The 21268-nt window shown below is 37.2% G+C and overlaps 1 protein-coding gene across 7 annotated transcripts in view; it reads right to left on the bottom strand.

The window, feature by feature from the left end:
* MDM4 (MDM4 regulator of p53) overlaps positions 1 to 21268 on the bottom strand; it is a 91643-nt gene that overhangs the window by 48274 nt on the left and 22101 nt on the right. For 3 of the 7 annotated variants that reach the window (XM_060129312.1, XM_060129318.1, XM_060129327.1), the window contains 6 exons: positions 18210 to 18277; positions 17423 to 17522; positions 14014 to 14174; positions 12583 to 12732; positions 10764 to 10844; positions 1087 to 8796 (listed from right to left, as the gene is read on the bottom strand). In XM_060129312.1, coding sequence (XP_059985295.1) covers positions 8224 to 8796; positions 10764 to 10844; positions 12583 to 12732; positions 14014 to 14174; positions 17423 to 17522; positions 18210 to 18277 — 1133 coding nt within the window. In that variant the 3' untranslated portion in view covers positions 1087 to 8223. Of the gene's footprint in view, positions 1 to 1086; positions 8797 to 10763; positions 10845 to 12582; positions 12733 to 14013; positions 14175 to 17422; positions 17523 to 18209; positions 18278 to 21268 lie in introns of those variants that run through there. The other 4 variants (XR_009536811.1, XM_060129336.1, XM_060129345.1 and 1 more) reach the window with 3 other exon arrangements.

Raw genomic sequence — 21268 nt, 5'->3', positions numbered from 1 at the left:
CCCACATGCCTAAAGCCTGTGCTCGGCAACTATAGAAGCCACCACAATGAGAAGCCTGCGCACTGCAACGAACAGTAGCTGCTGCTCGCCACAACTAGAGGAAGCCCGTGTGCAGCAACAAAGACCCAATGCAGCCAAAAAATAAATTAAAAAAAAAATAACTTTAAGAATTCACAAAACATGGGAATGGTTATGTGGACACAGAAGCTGGCCTCATCCTTGTCTCTAATGCTCCTCTTGCTTTTTTTGTTTTCATTTTTTAAATGCCATCCCTACTATTTCCACTCTCTCTCCCACTCCACCCCCAGGCCTCCTCATACAGGTGTATACTACCTAACTCTAGGGGGATTATCATTTGTATGGCAGCGTATGAAAGGTGCTCCCAAAAGTTGTGCAGTGAGCACCAATCTGTGCCTACTATGTGACAGCCGTAAGCTCAGGACAACTGACCAGATGCTTTACCCACCTTAATGGCCTCAGCTACCAGGGAATGATCTTTTGAAAAGCATGTGCGTACTTTGTGACAAGCCCTCAGTACCTTTCACACTAGCCCCAATTCAAAAACACAACAAAATAGAACCCTGCACTTGGCACCCTTCATAAACTCAATAGAGGCAAATCCATTGTCATCATTTGAAATCTCTTCAGTAGCAAAGAGGGTGTTGGACAGGTTGATATATTCATGGGTTCAGAAGAGTTTGGCAGTCTTGGGCCAAGAAGAGGGCTTGCCTTAAATCATTCTAGACATGCAGTTGCTCCTGTATCTGCTCTAATTCTCAAGGCCTCTAGTGGGGGTAACTCCACAACTCACTGCCTTAGCTCAATGCTAAAAATACTCTGCAAAATTTTGAGGTTTCCTTCAAGATTGGGAGCCTAAAAATGAAATACAGCAATTACTCTAATAGTTAACTGTGTGTATGTTGATTGGAGGTGGCAGGGGATTAAAAGTTGTTGTTGTTTTTGAGTACAATAACTTCTATTTATTCTCTTCATTCCTGTCAGACCAAAGACTATATAAAGACAGAAGACAAGATTTTGCTATATACAAAGCCAATTACATACTTCCCCAATAATGACACCATGAAATGGCAAAATGAAAAATATTTAATACACAAAAAAAGCACAACAGAATCAACAGATATTAAAAGCATTACATAGTGCAAACACCGAAAAGATACAGAGCTATTAACTTAGTGGTGCTTATAAAGATTAGGCAAGAACTCATGAAAATATCTCCTTTTCTCATTTGGTGGGCTGGTCACTATTCAGTTATTTTAAATTGCCTTTTTCTTCCCATTTTATGAAACCACATTTGCTACTCCTATTAATTATGACTACCTAATCAGATATGTTATTTGGAAAATTGCATGCTTTCTGTATACTGACTGCATTTTATGCCATCTACTTAAGTGCATGTAAGACAGAATTTTTTATACCAAGACCATAGCAAGGCAGTTGTAGCTACTAGCCAAATCTACACACACACTTCTCTCAGAACCTAGAGGCAGAACTCTTCTAGACAAGAGCTCATGTCAAGCAAAGGATATCTGAGCTAGAGGCATGGGTAAAAGGAAGCAATATAGGCTCTGCTAGGCAGGCACAAAGGGGAGTTCATGCTCAGCTTCCAGGACATGAGGTATTCTGAATATATACCCCAGAGCTTGGTCTACCCAAAGCGTAACAACTTCTAATATCTTATTCAAGGCAATTAGAGGTTCTATTGCGCTCCCACACTTAATCCCCACAACAAACTATGAGGTAGAAAGAGTAGTATGTGGACTCATTTTACAGACGAGAAAAATTGAGGCTTAAGAAGGTCAAGACTGGGACTCACCATGGTGGAATAATCTTACTCCTTATCTCTATCCAAGAGGCACTTAACAGCTCCTAGCTATAGACTAGGAGAGAGTTCTATTCAAGAGGCTGCTTTGCCAAGTGCTGAGGAAGCCAGAAACATTTCATTCCTCCTTTAAAACATGTTCTATAACTTTCTAAAGGGGGAAAGAAAAAACCAAAGGAGACATTTTGATTCTTTATGAAAAAGGAAGTGGAAAAAATGAGGCAAACTGTAGGGAACAAAATGTATACATTGCTATATTTAAAATGGATAACCAACATGGACCTACTGTATAGCACAGGGAACTCTGCTCAGTGTTATGTGGCAGCCTGGATGGGAGGGGACTTTGAGGGAGAATGGGTACATGTATATGTATGACTGAGTCACTTTGCTGTGCACCTGAAACTATTACAACTTTGTTAATTGGCTATACTCCAATATAAAATAAAAAGTTAAAAAATAAATAAATAAAACGGATAACCAACAAAGACCTATTGTATAGCACAGGGAACTCTGCTCAATATTATATAACAACCTAAATGGGAAAAGACTTTGAAAAAGAACAGATACATGTATAACTGAATCACTTTGCTGTACACCTGAAACACACTGTTAATCACTTATACTCCAAAATAAAATAGAGTTAAAAATTAATAATAATCTTCCTGTAGGAAGAGGACAGGCTGACCTCAATTTCTAAATGCTGAGACAATAGGGGAACTAAATCCCCTGTTGCCCCATCATACACACAAATCCTCAACTACCGTTGTTTTGTACTAGATGGTAGTTCTGATGTCATATCTTTCCTTCTTATTGCTAGAATCTACCACCTAACTCTGCAAGAGAAACAATCCCCAGGACTGGCTGGAAAAGAGGAACCTTATCTAAAGATACTGTAGTTACAACCACCCAAGGGGTAATACAGAAGGCCTTTGGTATAAAAGCAATATTCAGAAGTAGATAATAACTTTGAACTCCAAGAAAAAAGAGCAACAGGATGGAAGGAAGGAAGGGGAAATGTCTGACATCAAAGTACTTACTGTTTAAAAAAAAAAAAAAGCCTTAGGATAAGAAATTAGATGCTCTAATAGACTGTTATAATAATGTCAATTTGCCAAATTACAGCAACTATTACAGCAACTATTCGAGAAAGGAGTTGCTCTGACAGCACTATTTGGCCCTTTTTAGGATCCTTGACCCATCCTGCCCCAAGAAATGAGGAGTTCTATTTGCTGTGCCATGTTCCCAGAAGACATTTAATAAAGATCCTGAATGAAGGAAAACAATCTGAAGAAACAGCATCTTGGATTTCAGATAAGCTACCAAGATATACTAACTACCTCTTTCTGCAGATACACTGCTTTCTCTAACATTTCAGTCATTCAAAAGGCTCTTGAAAGAAGTACAGTAAACCCAAGTGTAGGTTTATTATAATATGCTCTTTAACAATGCCACATTCACCAACAGTAGAATTATTTGGGATTGCACGTTCATTGCATTAAAAGATCTCAAAATGCTAATAGGACATTCTCCCATAGGAGAGAAGAGATCTGTGGCTCTTAAAGAAAGAATATAGCAATGGCAAACAAGGAAAGCTCTGTCAACGAAAAGGATATCTCAAGGCCATCTGGAAAACTGTCTTCAGATTAGGTCTGGGGAGCTACTTGAACCACTACCTCAGATAATCCTCATTTCCAGTTTAGCTTTAGGGTCCTCTATATTCCTCCTCAGCTAATCACAAATCTGGGAAATTCCAGCAAAGTAATCTCAGCATAGCGTATGGCAGTGCAAAATTTCAGACATTTGTAAACACTGTACATGTTACTTTTGGCACAGGGGAGGGCTTGCAGGTTCCTTTATCTTTGAAGTACAGATTGTAAACACAGCCAGTCCACAGACATTTTTAGCAAAAGCTTTAACAGTCTTGATAGTGTGTGTGCACACATGTACACCCATGAATGGGAGATCTGTCAAAATGAATTCTTTAGACCATGGGCCTGAATAATTTAAGCAGCTATCTGGCTAAATGGAAAACAACAGATTCACAGTATCTAAAATCATATACTTTCAGAAGTTCATATAACTCTCTGTAGGAAAAAAATCAAATAGCTGGTTAACAGGTTTCCTCCTTTCTAAAGAAAACCAAGAGGTAACACTACAATAGCTTTGTAGAACACGAGATCTTAACATTTACTAATTTCTCAGCGACTGTCAAAGGAGCCAACATTGCATCGAACTGACATTAAAAGTTTACAAATGATCCTGACCTTTAAAAATAAATTCTTACAAACAAAATAACGTCCCACAAAGCATTACATACATCTAAATATACATAAATTATTATTAAAACACAACTGAATATTTCAAATGCTTGGCAGTGATTCAATCTTATATTATACAACTTCATGGCAGTTTGGAAGCTGGCCTGGCTGGACACTGACCACTGTTCAAGCCTAGGATTGGGAACCTATGATATTCCATAGATGGACTGTGAAGAAATGCTTATAAGTTTAAAGCCTTGATCTACGATTTTTATAAAGTTTGATTTAAGTATTAAATACAGAAGCATACCAAATATTATAATTATGGTGCAAGTAAAATGAGCTAACAATAAGAGACAGAAGACATTTTTAGCTATAATCTAGAAATTCACTGCTTTTCTAAGGATTTGTCATTTCTGGTCTGAACATTTTGTCTGGGATAACATGGTCATAAATATTAATTTATATAACTAAAATAAGAAATTTGATGCTAATGTGGGATGATTTCATTAATCACAAGTCTATGGCGTGATGCAGCGGAAACTATAAACTCCACTGACACCTACTTTAACAGATCCTTTCCTCACAATTAAGATTTCAATCCAAGCATGGCTTACCTATAACTAGGAAGACCATAATAATTTAATGTCCAAAAGAAGACATTTGAGAGTGAAAGGGGAGCAACAGAAATGAACCGGATAGGATGCTGAAAAATAGGGGTAAACTGGCACTGTCTCCAGAAAACCAGAGTACATAGTCACCCTAACTACAAAATAAATGACAGTGCTTGGAAGTCAAGAGTTTCATCATCACATAGCATCACATAAACTATGACGTCTTCAAATACAAACCATGTCTTGCTTATCTGTACCGCAGTGACATTGAAAAAAAGAACAAAATCAAAATCAGACCAAGAAGATGGCTTAACGATTCTTGCGGGTAAAGAATTGCTCTGATAGTTCTATTTGGCCCTTTTTAGGATCCCTGACCCATCCTACCCCAAGAAACAAGGAGTTCTACTCGCTGTGCTATGCTCCCAGATGACATTTAATAAAGATCCTGGATGACGGAAAACAATCTGCAGATGCAGCATCTTAGATTTCAGATAAGCTACCAAGAAACACTACCTACCTCTTTCTACAGATACACTTCTTTCTCTTTAATATTTCAGTCATTCAAAAGGCTCTTGATAGAAGTACAGTAAACCCAAGTGTACATTTATTGTAATACTTTCAGCTCAAATGCGCAGCTTAAGATCTTCTAAGTAAAGTACTTACTGCTAATGGGGACAGTAAAAACCCAGGTGACCCAAGGGGAAAAGAAAGTAAGTAGAGTAACATAAGAGGATTCTGTGCTAGGCAAGGATGCACCAAATTAGCATCAAACATCTACACACAAATAAAAATTCTAAATTTTTTCTTATTTAAGTTTTCTAAAAAACTGCAACTTTATAAGGAATCAGAGGGTACAAGTGCAGATTCCAGCTCTCCCTGCTCCTTCTTTGAGTTATCACTTGCAAAAGCAATTAACTGGCAAAAATAAAACAAAATCGAGGGCTATCAAACTATTATGAAGAGAGTAATGGTGGGGGGGAATTAGGGTAGAAAATTATTTAACTTTCTAAATATTCAGAGCATTTACCATAGTCTAACAAAACACTGAACAGTCTAACAAAACACTGAACTTGAAGAACTGGTTCTACTTATTGGGGGGAAAAAACCCTTGTCCCTAATGCCCGGAGGGAGCCAGAGACCTGAGTTTCATTCCCCAAGAAGGAAAAATACTGGAGAAAAGAGTTCAGGTTCCTCTGCCATCTTTACTTGTCTTCCCAATGGGAGGAGTAACTTATCTGATTATATAAGAGAGCTTGATATTTACTGTGCCTTTTCTCTTTGGGGAGAAAGGGTTAAAAGTCTCTGTTCTCTCTGAAGTCCTATTTTGGCTGCAACTCATATTCTCCAACAATATTTTAAGGTTATCAGTTGTTCCAAATTCAATACGCACCACCATTTAACAAATAATGAGAAGGAAGCAAGTATGGTTTAAAGGTTTACTACAAGAGACTTAGATTCTAGTAATAGCTCTATCACTAGCTGTGACTTTCAGAAGTCATTTATCCTTTCAGCCTCATGTGCAAAATAAAAGGGGTTGAGTAGATGAGTGCATCCTAATTTTAAAGTTCTATGAGTTTAACAAAACTTCTCTAGAAATTAAATATAATGCTAAACAAAGGGATCTTGTTCTACTTCCTGCACCTTAAAACACCCTTCCTTCTAAGGCACGGCAGGGCTTCCAAAAGTGTGGTTTGTGAACTTGCGTCAGCTTCCAGAAACATTTGTTCAAATGGAAATCCCTGGCCCAGACCTCAGGGATCAAAGAGTCTGCGTGTGCACGCACTCCTGTGAGTGTATGCACGTGTGTGTGTTTGGGGCCGGGGGTTGAGATGGGCGTATAACAAGCAACACAGGTGATTCTTATGAGCCTTAAAATTGATAATTCTAGGGCCTTGGTTTTCAAAATGACTACATTCATACTGGTACCCAGGCATACACCAAGATTTTTTCCACAGGGAAAGCAGACAAGAATATCTGTAAGGAAAACAACTGAAAGATCTTCAATTTCCATATGTATTATCCTAAGATTTACGTGATCAGATAAGGCCTTTTCAGAGCTATCATTTCTCTTTAATTACTTTCCTTTTCACAACTGCTATACTGTTTTCAGAAGAAAGGCTGCCTCTCACCCATCTAAAATCTTACTATGCGGCATTGCCTCAGAATGTAAAAAACCTCAGAGGCATCAAACAAAGACAAAAAACCCCTAGCAGACTCCCAAGCGACAGGAGGAAAGAGTAAAGCAAAGAGAGCTTTGGTTAAAAACTGTGTGCCTTATCTTTTTTAGAACTGTCGTTGAGAAGAGGTTGTGCCATAGATGTATATAATACATTTAACTGAATTAAATAAAGTCAAATACTTTGACTGAAAATGAAATCTGATTTGGCTGATTAGTTTTATAATGAGAATAGGCTTTGCCAGTTTATATGACCCGACTTTTTCTATAAATTCAATCAGCTAAATCTACAGATCCAAGGTTTGGGCAAAAATATCTTGAAAGGACATCTACAATATAATGGATGATACATCCTCTGTAAGTACTTAAATCTTAAAAATTTAGAAGTCGAATTAAACATGTGCAAAAGGAAAACTAATCGAAGGTGAGAGCCATGAAATGGTGGAGGAACTGCCTGCAAAGTGGCACAAGAGAACATTCTGAGGTGACAGAAACATCCTATTAGAAGGGAACACTTTGTTTGCTAATTATACCTCAATTTTTAAAGTACGCAAAATATCATATATACTTTTTCAAAATTCTCTTTGAGGTACATTAGCAAAAATGTTTGCTACCACTGTTCTAGGCACTTTACAAACATATTGGTTCCTCTGAACAATGCAACATAAAGTGATCTACTTTATACATAAATTACTTATGTTTTTTTCATTGTTAGCTTTAATATTTTTCTAATAGCCATCTTGGATTTTGAGGCCTAAGAACATTCCCTAACAGAAAAGAAGAGTAAGGAATAAAATTAACTAAAGAAATGATTAATCTTCAAGTAATTTGCTAAATGAAAGAATGAATGTATTTCTATTTGTACTGGTAGTTGCTCCCTCCCAGATCTTCATCTTCTTTTTTTTTTTTTAAATAACTTCCTTTTTTTCCTTTTTTTAAATATTTACTTATTTATTTGGCTGCACCAGGTGGGAATCTTCGCTGTGGCATGCAGGATCTAGTTCTCCCACCAGGGATCAAACCAGACCCCCTGCACTGGGAGCTCAGAGTCTTAACCACTGGACCACCAGGGAAGTGCCAGATCCTCATCTTTGAAGACAGAATGAAGTGATTAACTTCTCTTTTAATGTTACTGGTGTCTCCAAATTGATAATCTAGTTCGAAAGAACTTATTATCAAATTCCATATAAGTTTAGAAGCAAAAATATGTCCTACAGCACAAATGTTTCCATGAATAAATGAAAGTATGAAATGGGTCACACTGAGATGCTCAATACTGACATTTTGATATATGACCAGGCCCTGTTAATATTTGTCTGCAACTCATTGATTCAGCTATGCTATAAAAACCTTAATAACCAACTGAATCTCCTTCTTGCAAATAGGACATGAAGCCCCAGCCTTCTTTAATCTTCTGGCACAATGAAAACAAGTGACAAGATGGCCTGTCCTCCCATGAATTATGTTCCCGTCTCGTGGTCTTTTCTCACATAGACTACATGGCTTCAAGAGATTCTGGCAATCCTCCATGTTTTCTGTACCTGTTCTCTGTTCATAAAGGTTATCTGATTTTTCTCCCATGCTTGATATGGTCTCTTGGCTTTCAGAACTGTGAGCCAAATCCAAGAATTCCACTGAGTTGCAGGGACCAAAAAGTTTGGAGTTTTCTTCCTTTACATATATATCTTTAGGTCTAACAACTGGAGCTGATATGGTTCTTCTGCAGTCAGGAACATCAATTCCTTCACTTTCTTGCTTTTCAGGTATGGCAGTGATATCAGACGTGGAGAGAGAATGGGTTAACTTAGAACAATCTGAATACCAATCCTTCCTCAAGGCCCAGCAACGAAAACAGTACCTCTTGCTTGGAGAGTTAAATTTCTTGCACTCAGTACACTGCCACTCATCCTACAAAGACAAGTGCAGCCAATTAATACTCACTCAGTGGAGAACATGATGCTGAGGAAAAGGGAAAGTAGGCCAAATTCTCATCATCTCACACTAAGCTGGTAAGAATCCAGACATTCCAAACCAGTGGTCTAGCTTAGAACTTGAACAAAGTCTATGGCTACGTGTAAATAAGTCTTGAGAAGTTTTACAATGACAGTGACATAATTGCCATTTCAAGCCAAAATTTGATGTAGCTAATCTTTTAAAAAAAGTTAAATCATTTTAGCTTTCTATTTAGTCTGGGTAGAATTTACATTGTTTGCTTTTCCCCACTGCCTTCTTTTTAGGTCATTTTTCTTTGTATAACTTACTCTTTTATTGAGCAAGAGGCTAAAGAATGAAGAAAAGATAATACTCTTTCTTTCCTACTAATTAAGAAATGTTATAAAATTTGTCAAAAAGGAAATTAAAATGAAATTTGAAAACTACTACATTTACTCATGCTCTCTCACTGCTCTCAGGATCATAGGTAGCTAATTTTATGCCTAAATCACATTCTCTGAAAAATGAATGTTCTTGTCCTTGAATGCCAAGTAATTTTTTTCCTACTTCTCCATGTTCAAATTAGGAGATACCAGAGCTCAATGAATTTCAAATGCCTTTCTTAATTCAAAGGTAGCTACCTGGAACAAGTCAAGAGTATTTAATGTGGATAATTGCCTGGCTTTGACAGGATCAATGACTTGACACATGCTGACTTGATTACTTTCAGAACGAAGGCCAAGCACTTCAAGTTTAGAAGTCATAACTCAACTGCCTATACTGAGAGGCAGGGACACAACCATTTGTTAAACTGGGATGTTCTCCAGAGAGCCTCGGAACATTCTTGCCAGTTTAAGATCCTCAGATTTCATCTGAAATGCTATACAAATACCCAAAGGAACTTCAAAGATCTGGAATTCATAATTGATGGTTTGTCACAGTCTAATTGGCATCACTTTTCTTTTTTAGTAGTACATAAAATAATAGGGCTTATTAAATTCCATGGCATCTCTGAATTGATGAAATATAGTCTATTTGCTTAATAGGTTTTCTAGGCCCAAGTAGCCTCAAAAGTCTGATGAAGATGGAAACACTTATCTCTGCTACTTGTATTATGGTCAAGAACACTTAATGGACCAATATATCTCACCTTATTACTTAGCTATGCACAAACAATTTTCAATGAATTACCATAATGGTTAGCAGTGGTGGGGTGTGAGCTAGGGGGAAGGATCAACACTAGAGACAACCTAAAATTTTTATATCCTTACACAGCAAAATGTAAAATCCCCTCCTTATCCTTCCCCCACCACCCTTCTTCCCACAGTGAGTTAGCTGAGGAAGTACTAAAAGGGAAATGGAGAACTAGCATGAAAAGAGAAAAGCAAGGTATACATTTGAATCTAAACCTGAGTTGCCAATTGGTGACAAATCCACACCTGTTATCTAACAGCTTAATACTCAATATTCATTTATCAGCCCCCATTAATATAAACCTGTGTAGAAGTTAAGCCATTTTCCATTTGTTTCTATTTAAGAAAGCACTGAAAGTATTATACTTGACCAAGAATTTTAGATAGCTTATAGGCGTATCTTTGGGATTACAGAGAGGTGTTTAGTGGGAAAAGCAGTACAGGACTATTTTGAATAACTGTGTATCCACTGCATAACGTCCAAAGAGTTCTGAAAGCAGGGAGAAAGGCACACAGAGAGGCATTTAAGTCATCCCTTTTCAAGGCAGGGAGAGGATTAGATCAACTCATCCCCTTCTCTTCTCAAATTCCAATAAAAATCTAACAAGATGTAAAGAAACCAATACCTCTACCTAGGAAAGGTAGATAGAAATGGGGGATATGGCATTCTTCAACACAAGTGAACTGCTGGAACTTTAACATCTGAAGACGTGGGTGGTGTAAAACAGCTCTTTTACTAGAAACTCATACCTCAGAGGTAACTTCTATATCAGTATCATCACTTATGGACTTAGAGTCCTCAAGGTCATCATTTTTTCCCACTTCAATCACCTGAGAAAGCAAAGACATCTTATTAGCAAGGTTTACCTATTTTATTTTATTTTATTTTATTTAGGTTTACCTATTTTAGATGTCATTACCTGAGAGCAAAAAAGACAGAAGAGCTTCAGTTTAAAACTCACATTCTTCTCCCAACACTAGCACTTAAAAAGGAGACTGCTTATATGTGAGACATGATTCCGTACATACCTAGCTGACATTTCAGTAGAATAAAGCACCCAGAGGGGTTACCAAATATCTTTGGCATTCAGAAGAGAGAGGGTTCCCAAATTTATGCATTTAAATAAACAATATCAGAGTATAAATTATTAAATGGGGAAATTTTTTATCTTGAGAATCTATGTAGGCATTCACAAGAATAAAACAGGATTACATGAGAAAATGGAAGTAAAAAGCACCATATAGAATGAGAAAATTAGATGTGAAGAATGAAAACAAAGTACATTTTACTTTTCATATTCAAAAGTAAAACTAGTTATGTGATACTCTTGACTGTCCTATAAAAACATGCCCATGGACCAGGAAAAAAAGTCAAGAAATGTGGGAAGCGTCTTTTAAATTTTGAAATTTAAAATTCTAAAAATTAAAATCCCAGTTTTGTGATCCAATGAATGGAATGAAACCAATTATGATACAATTATGAACCACTGTATAGCAACTTTCTCACAAAAGTTCAAGTATTTTAAGTCCCATCTCTCTCTATAGAAGTTTCCAATGTCACCTCTGTCTTCATTCTAATAACTTGTACTCCCTCCTAATGCTACCAAAAAATAACTAGCTCAACAAAGACCAAGCATTTCCTGCCTCCCACAAACCTATCAGAATACCCTTCAGGGACCCAAATTACTATGAAAAGCCTTTAAATTAAAAGAATGACCCAATTTAAGTCTGGTTTTTGCAGTATTTATTCAATGGATATTTACTGTGACTCTCATCCAAGTCAGCACTGGACCTGCTGCCCAATGCTTTTTGAGACTTGAGCATGTGCCTATATGACTCTTCATCTTGGTGTGCTTACACCATGTGTACTATGAATTCTAACTCTCTTCCTTCCTCCTATTTAAACTCTAAAATATGTAGGAAGAGCTCATCTGTTTAGTTCCATTTAGGTATAAAGCAGGTATGGAAACTACTGAGAAGTCTAAGAAATAAAGTTTTTTTTTGCCCTACAGGATTTTGTGGCCATTTAGAACTTTGCCTTGTTAGCAAAGCAAGGTCTCCAGAAGAAAAAACTCCACAATGAGAGATTAGACAAGCAGGAAAAGGGTACCTTATTGCTTCTAACAAACTAGGAGATTTACCCATGAAGGCCTATCCTATTTTTAAGACAGGCTTGGTTAACTTAATGTAAATCTTGAAACTGGATATAGGAAAAGTATTTTTAAAAAAAGGGGGAGGATTAGAGCTTCCCTGGTGGCACAGTGGTTGAGAGTCTGCTTGCCGATGCAAGGGACACGGGTTCGTGCCCCAGTCTGGGAAGATCCCACATGCCGCGGAGCGGCTGGGCCCGTGAGCCATGGCCGCTGGGCCTGAGCGTCTGGAGTCTGTGCTCCGCAACGGGAGAGGCCACAACAGTGAGAGGCCCGCATACCGCAAAAAAAAAAAAAAGGCGGGGGGATTACATGAGTCATTTGTTCTACAAAGCAGCACAGGGTCAAGTCACCAGATTTGAAAAGATTATACTATATGCATGTAAATCCAATCAATGTGAAAATTTTCCACAACATACCTTTTTGTCTCTCACCTTCCCTACTTCTTCACTTGTTTGTTCAGGATCAGTAGCTTCAACTTTTATTCCAACACCAAACTGCTCTGATACTGACTCATTCAAAAACCACAGGTCATCTGTGGTGTCTGAAACAATGGCAGTACCTATATCCTAATATAAAGAAAACAAACATGAGTTTTTGTAGTCAGAGGTTTATTAGAGATGTTGAACCCAAGTAAATGAAGCCAAAACTCAATGTCCTCACACATCTCTAAAGAACGCCTAGCCTTTCTTCCACAGATATGTATTCATTCAACAAATATCTACTTGGCAGCTACTACGTATAAACTAATGGGTGTGTATAAGAGCACCTGGCAAGGAATTTTCTATTTTAACCATAAATCAGGCATTAACACCAGAGAAACAGCACTAAAGTGCTTAAAAGCTAAAAACTCGTAGTTGCTCAACTAAATAGAATCTATCCACTACAATCCGTTCTGAGGACCTAGAAAACTTCTATTAATTGTGACATATTCTTTCCTGTAATAGTCAATGATGTTTACCAAAGAAATATGAGAAATACTGATGATAATTCAAACCTTGTCTTCTTTCTGAACTTTTTTTTTATTTTGAGGTAAAGTTGGTATATAACACTTCTTTCTTAATTCTTAACTTTAAATATAACTTTCTACATTCATCAACGGACATTTTATGACGTGTTTTTTCTACAATATTCATAAGAGACAACTTATTATTTTGCCATTATTATACGTCCATTCACTTACTGAACAAATACTCACTAATTGCCTATTATGTGTCAGATGCTGCCTATTGCTTCTATCTAGGCAACAGAATAGAGTGGTCAATAATACAAAAGCTCTGGACTTGTATTTCAATGTGGTCAGACAACAAACACATAAACAAAATAAAATAATAGTTTTACAATGTGAGAAGTACAATGGAGAATATAAAAGAGCAGAATGGTGATAGCCTGAATTAGGCTGTAACAGTGAAAGTAATAGAAAGTGGATAGCTAGATTTTAGGTATGTTTTAGAAAAAGCGTTGATAGCCTGAATGTGGTATATGAGAAAGAAAGAAATCAATGATATCCCTTGATACTTGGCTGGAATAACTGGGTGGAAGGCAGACTTATGAAAAAGGAAACGCTGAATAGGAGTGTTAGTTTAAAAAAAAAATCAAGAGTTCTGTTTTGAACATGTTAAATGTCAGATCTTCTAAGTGTTGAGTAGGCAGCTGGATATGGAAGCTGGCCTGAGGAGAGAGGTCAGCACTGAAGATACAGATTTGGGCAACACATGCATAGAGATGGTACTTAAAAGTCATAGCACTGAATGGGAATTCTTAGAGGATGTAATGTATGGTTCAAGAGTAACCAAGAATGTTACTCTTTCAAAAGAAAAAAAAAGTTCCTCTTCAGATGTGAAATTCACCTGATTTGTCTGTAAATCAGTTGAGCCATTACTTCTAGGTGTATAGTTATTTCTCAAGTTTCCTAAAAACCACCAAGGCAAGCCAGCTACATCCCACTCCTCAAACCCGAGGTCCAGTCTTGACGTCTCATCTTGGGTTAAATTTGCTACCAAGTCTTCATCTACAAAAGTCAAATGAAAAGGATGGTAACTATGTACACAACACTTAAGAATCAAGACTCTCTTTATAATACTTACAATCTCTTGTGTAAGAGAGGTAAAAGGAAATTGCTCTTCCCAGTAAGAAAGAATCAGAAGTCAAATACCTGTCTCAGTGGCAGAGCCCAAATCTCCTTCCCCCTGTTTTAGGCTTCATTAGCAAGTAATGACACTAGAGATCATTCATCAAGTAATATAAACTCTGAAAGCAGTTTATATTATATTATATATATATTATATATATATTATATTATATATATAATATATATTATATTATATATATAATATATATAAAATATATATTATATATATTATTTATTATTCTATCAATAAAAGGATATCTAAATGGTCATTTATTGGCGATTTAAACATCCCTACCACTGTAATAACTGAAGAATGACTTGCTCCAGTACATGATACCTGACAATGGCTTGATTCAGTGGACTGCAAATGATGATGGCATAGTGGCCCAACCCTTGAGATAGAAACAAGGTGGTACAGACCATAATGGGCAATCACAAGGTTGCCAAGGCAGTCTCACTGGTACCACATATTTTCGGACATTTCTCAACAATTCATATGTTTTAATAGGTAACAACCACTATGAAACACTGAGCTCTAGGCTGTCCAAATAAATATACACATATGTCCTTTCTGGATCAATAGGCTCTTTTGGAGTTAAGATATCTAAAATCTAGAAATATTGCAAATCCAAAACATATTAAGGGCCCACATGTTCTCAATAAAAGATCTCGTGTTATACATCGGGCTTCCCTGGTGGCGCAGTGGTTGAGAGTCCACCTGCCGATGCAGGGGACACAGGTTCGTGCCCCGGTCTGGGAAGATCCCACATGCCGCGGAGCGGCTGGGCCCGTGAGCCATAGCCGCTGAGCCTGCGTGTCCGGAGCCTGTGCTTTGCAACGGGAGAGGCCACAACAGTGAGAGGCCCGCGTACCGCGAAAAAATTAAAAAAAAAAAAAAAAAAAAAGATCTCGTGTTATACATCTAGATGATATTCAAGGGAGTTACAAACATAAGTTTGTTGCTACCACATGAAATTCTTTTCCTTCTTTCCCACGTCCAATCTTTCTCATTGTGCTTTACTCTTTTCCTACTTTCTTACTCTCCTCTACCTCTTCCCAATGCCCTAGGCATGCCAATGGCGACCGAGGTGTTTAAATGTGCTAAGACACATACGGTTGAAAAAATGTCTGCAATAAATGGATCCCTGACAAAACAAAAGGTTACCCTCTCTACTTACAAATTTTGTTGTTCTTGCCTATTAAAAGGCATACTTGTGCTCACGGAAACTTCAACTATCTTTTACTTACTCATTGCTGAAATTATGAGAAACCTAATTCCTGAGAGGGTGCCACATTAAAGTTATCTTCAACTATTCAAGCTCTATAACTTCTTGGGAAGGGAATGAAAAGAGGTCATTCTTTCCACATATAAAAATTCTCTCCTTTCTACATGTACACCTCCCTGAAAATACTAAGCTATTTCTTCTCAAAATTTACATCACAAACTTCATAGAGTCTCTTGAATTGGCTGTTCTTATATTCTAAACAGCCTTTTGAGTAGAAAATAAGCCAGCACCTGTATTTAAAGAAACAAAATTACACATTTAATACCATGCAGACTGGAATAAGCTCCAACATAACTAGATAGTCCAAAATTCAGTTTATATTCAAATGCAATCTGAAGAAGACCATCCAGCATGATAAACAGATTAAATTTTAATTTAATCATTTAAAATAATTTCAGCAGCATAATTTTCTGGGATGTTACTAGAGGTCTAACCTGCCAATTTTGCAAGTTTGAGTCAGGTACCTATACTAGAAACCATCGTGCCATAAAATATCTTTGAGGAATTTATGATTTTACATTATCTTTGCAGGAAAATTTTTAGGAAATGCTTTATAAAGTAGGGTTTGGGGAAAACTTCCAAAATGTTGATCAACTCACTTAACCTGACCATACTATATCTAATATGAATGGTAAAGATCTAATGACTACCATCCAGGGGCAAAGGAGGTACTAGGCTTCTTATGTCTCATTCTTGGCTGTGAGATATTAAGTATATTTTACCATCTTTGCAAACTTCAAAAAAATCTATGAAAATTAGCCTTTGCCTCAAGCAGACAAATAAAAATAAAAATTCTAACCACATCAAATGTATAACAGGGATGCCAAGATTTAAAAGGCCAAGGCAGCTGAGTTACCAGGTGGCAAACTGATAAATGTGTGGCTATCTTCTGTTAGCACGCTAACTAAAGGAAGGGTCTTGCTCCATCCAGTCATCACATGTTGCTAAAAAAGAACTACCACCTTCTTCAAAGTTAACAGTGGTGACTAGGGTAAAAAAAAAAAAAAGGTTTTCGGAAAAGAATGAAAAATAAGTATGACATATGCCCCCACTACTCGACATACAAAGAGACAGCATTATTATTTTCTGAGTTCTCTATAACGGTCTTAATTACTGCTTGTGCTTAATATGGATAGATGCCATTTCTAAGTCACCACTGGGACTTCCCTGGTGGTCCTGTGGTTAAGAATCTGCCTTGCAGGGGTTCCCTGGTGGCGCAGTGGCTGAGAGTCTGCCTGTCGATGTAGGGGACACAGGTTCGTGCCCCGGTCCGGGAAGATCCCACATGCCGCGGAACGGCTGGGCCCGTGAGCCATAGCCGCTGAGCCTGCGTGTCCGGAGCCTGTGCTCCGCAACGGGAGAGGCCACAACAGTGAGAGGCCCGCGTATTACAAAAAAAAAAAAAAAGAAAAAAAAAGCATCTGCCTTGCAATGCAGGGAATGCCGGTTCGACCCCCGGTGGGGGAACTAAGATCCCAAATGCCGCAGGGCAACTAAGCCCGTGCACTGCAACTACTGAGCCCTCGTGCCACAACTACAGAGCCCACGCGCTCTGGAGCCTGCGCGCCACAACTACTGAACCTGCGCACTCTGGAGCTCGTGCACCACAACTAGAGCCTGCGTGCCACAACTAATAAGCCTGTGCACCACAACTAGAGAGAAGCCTGCGCACTGCAACAAAGAGCCCACACGCTGCAATGAAAGATCCCGCGTGCTGCAACTAAGACCCAATAAATAAATAAATAAACATTAATAAAAAATAAAAGTCACCACCAAAAAATAAGAAACAGAGAGAGAAACAGAAAAAAAGAAAGGTCTACATAGCCTTAATCCAAAACTTACCTTCTCTAGAATTTCTGCATTTACGCTGTGAGGTAGGCAGTGCGGGAATATTGCCTTCTTCAGTTCTTTTCCTGGAATTGGAACTTTCCTCTACACTTTGCTGAAAAGAAGGGAAAGGTGTCTCTCAGTGCAGTAGAAATGACTGTGACCAGGGGATGTAGCAGTTCCATTCTGGCTCACCAGTTAGTGTGCGACACAATGGGTTACGCACAAGAAAGGAAAACTCTGGAGTTCACAACAGTCATCAAATAAAGGCAACCTCTCCTCAACCCACTGTGGGGAAAAAAATCTGCACAAAAGGCCAAAATCTACTGTTAAAAACAGGTTATCAATATAAAGCCTCTAGCCTACACAAAATTAGGCATAATTCAGAAAAAAAGAACGTATACCAAGATGATCATAAAGTTTTCCCAGGTTTGGGGAAGCTTTAAGAAATGGCCTGACCTGAACTTAATTGCAACAAGCCTGTTAAAATTTAATAAAGCAATTTCTTCAGACACCTACATACCTACACCATCACACACACAGGCACATACAAACCCTAAGAAAATGCAACTGGAAGAACTGAAGATCAGAAGTGCTACATCCCAAGGAAAGATTCAGAGACTGGAACTCTGTTATGGGCAGAACAGAGAAGGTTCACTCTGTCCCTAGTCTGTGAACTCCCAAGAACCTTTCTTGTTAAATTCTTACCGCATTCAGGGAAAGGTCTTGGGAGTCCAAGATCATAGGTACAGAGAAGGGGCCACTCTGTACAACAAAAGAAGTCACCGTGTGGTGATTTTACCTTCAGTTGGTCTTGACTTGGAATATCCATACTGTGATCCTGTGCGAGAGCGAGAGTCTGAGCAGCATCTGGATAGCAAGTAAAACAAAAGGAAAACCTTCCCTGGTAATAACCATTCTTTCCACACCAAAAGGACCTCAGCAAACAACCCTGGAGCCAGGTTTGGTCCCTAAAGATGATTCTGACCGGCCAAGGCTTTCATCCAAAAGGAAAGGAAAAATGAAAACTAATAAAAATGGCATAGATCAAGAGAGGCTATTTTCAAAATATATTACCAAAATATAATCTGAAGAAAAATCAAAAATGACTAAAAAATGTTCTTCCATAGCACGCTTTCAAATTCAATACAGAAAGTGATTCCAAGCACGGAATAATGGAGAGTATTTTATCATCTATTCCTATAGGTGTGTTTCCAAATTTGCCTAACTTGTTAACAATAAGAAAAAAAATTTGGCTTTTTAATTTAATTTTTATTTTCAAGTGTTAAAGCTATACAGTATTATGAAATCTAAAAACCTGGGATTTTTCCCACTTGCTTTATGACACAATAGCATCCTCATGCATTCTAAGTGTCAATGATGATTTCACAGTTTAAATTCCCATCCCCTGAATATAGATTCATTTTTTTAATCAACCAGTCTTATTTTTTCCAGTTTCTATAAACATTTCCTAAGAAGGAAGAAGTAGATAAAGTTTTTCTCAAGGCCAATAAAAAGAAGCAAAGGAAAGAATAACCTGAGAGAATTTCTTAGATAGAGAAAAATGTATTTCAAGGCCTTGAAAATTTTTCAAGCACAAAAGAACATGAAAACTTAGCTACAGGAAAAAAAAGATGCAGAAAATTTAATAACCTGGATCACTCATTATATGAGGCTATTTGTAACTATATGCACCCAAGTTAAGTCTATCATGGATTGGGTTCATCAGCTACTATCAGGTCCAGAAATAAGACACTTATGGAAAATGCCATCCTCATCCAATAAAGACTGCCAGAGAAAGAATACAGATCCTACAACTGGTCTGACAATTGAGCTGTTTGGCACAAAGCAAACACTTTCAAAACTGTAATTATAAAGAGCATTATTTCTAGAAGCATTTTTATAGATAAAATGGAGATACTGAGAGTTTCTTTCAAGAGCCAGCATTTTCTGACCACAGCAATCTTTCAAGATCAATTAATATACAATGCAGTGAAGCATTTCTTTAATAAAGTAATTTGATTACTGTCATTTCTAGTTCTATATACTACCTTAGGTTAAAACTATTTGAAGCAAAAAGAAATTATCGGAGAAAACTATAATGTTCAAGGAAATTTTAAAATAGATACAAAATTTGTCATATATATTTCATTTTATTAAAATACATGTGGAAATTTGGAGAAATGATTTATAAAGAACCACCTTCATTTCTTCAATCGCCAAATAAAAGGTTTATCTCATTTGCAAAGGTATAAGATAGTTGATATGGAAGGTGCTTTTCTCATTTGCCTTTCAAATAAAACACATGCAACCCAATTTATGAAGATCAGCAGATGGCCAACCACAAGTACTAATGCAAGTTCAAGTCCAGAACAGACAACCACTCAAAATTACTTTGGGACAATTTCCTGGTTTTGATCACTGCACTACAGTTATGTAAGATGTTACCATTTGGGGAATCTGGGTAAAGAGTATATGCAAATCTTTTTAATACCTTCATAACATTTTTGTAAGTGAAATTATTTCAAAGTGATAAATTAAAGAACAAAGAAAATGTTTCAAAGATTTAATGTTCAGATTTTTTAAATGTGTTAAAAAAATTAATTGAGGCAAATTCTGTTACTAACAAGGGTTAAAGAGACATCAATGTGTGGCACAAAGGAAAGAGCAAGGACTGGACAGTCACAAATATCTGCTCTATCCCTTATCAGTGGCATCTCATCTTGGACAAGTTACTCATTCTATTAAAAAAAAAAAAAAAAAAACCCTCAGTTTCTTCATCTCCAGACCTTCCTCACAGGGCTGTTATGAGGATAAATTGAAATGTTTGCTACAGAAATGTTCACTTTAATATATGGCATGTTTTATATGGCATTCTGCTGAGGAAGTGCAAGAAAGAAAATGAGAGAGAAAACAAGTGAAAATTATACCCACTCTAGATATTCAGAGAACACATCAATCAGAAAGCAAATTTTAGTGAAAGAATAGATAAGCAAATATAAAATTATCTGTGTATTTCAAGCCTGTAGTGACTATCCCTGGAAAACCATACTATTTCACAAGTGACTGAATTTCAAATAAATGCTGTATCATTTGCAAGGCCTTCCCTCTCAAACAGAAATTTACAGCTGAGTGAAGTGGGCAAATGGCTCAGTGAAACCAAGAGGCTTCAAAATTCACTGTAAGTTCAAACTCACATTTCAATATGAGAGCAAAGTCTCTTTGCTCTCACTTTAAAGAGTAAATCTTTATTAGGAATGGATTTTTTTCAAACTATTTGTTTCAGTAAACTATTGAAAAATAACCTATCTAAAGGGATTACAAACTTGGGCTTTCTTCAAAGGACAACCTTACCTAAAATCTAATTTGAAACTCACAAAATGGCTTCATGTAGGAATGGAGAAAGAAGAAAGTTTCACTATTTGGAAATGAGTGAGAGTGTTACATTTTAGTTGTATCCAGTTTATTCACTTATCTCTAACACACCATACTTCAGATCCCAAAGCAGCCAGTTTCCTGCACATAACTAATAAACTAAACTCAAAGGGCAGTATTTAAAAGATATAAAATCAAGCAAAAGGTTAGACAAATTGGCATTCAAATAACAGAAAGCTAAAACCTTTAGGTGAAAAGTTCTCGGGGGGATCTTTGTAAGATGGATCAGGGTGACACCACATAAGCCCACAGAATCTTAACATCACTGAAAGAGGGACAGGTAGACCTTACAGGGCTCTGATGTGATGCAACAGATATATAAAGCACCACCTATGAAACATTCTCAACAAAACATTTAACCTTGAATCTATCCAAGCACTATTTGTTTACCAAAAATAGAAGAGACAGAGAAACATGTTAAACAAC

The sequence above is a fragment of the Lagenorhynchus albirostris genome, chromosome 2 (genome assembly GCF_949774975.1).
Source record: "Lagenorhynchus albirostris chromosome 2, mLagAlb1.1, whole genome shotgun sequence".
NCBI lineage: Eukaryota > Metazoa > Chordata > Mammalia > Artiodactyla > Delphinidae > Lagenorhynchus > Lagenorhynchus albirostris.
The sequence above is the reverse complement of the archived record's forward strand: the minus strand, read 5'-3'. Positions and strand labels throughout refer to the sequence as shown.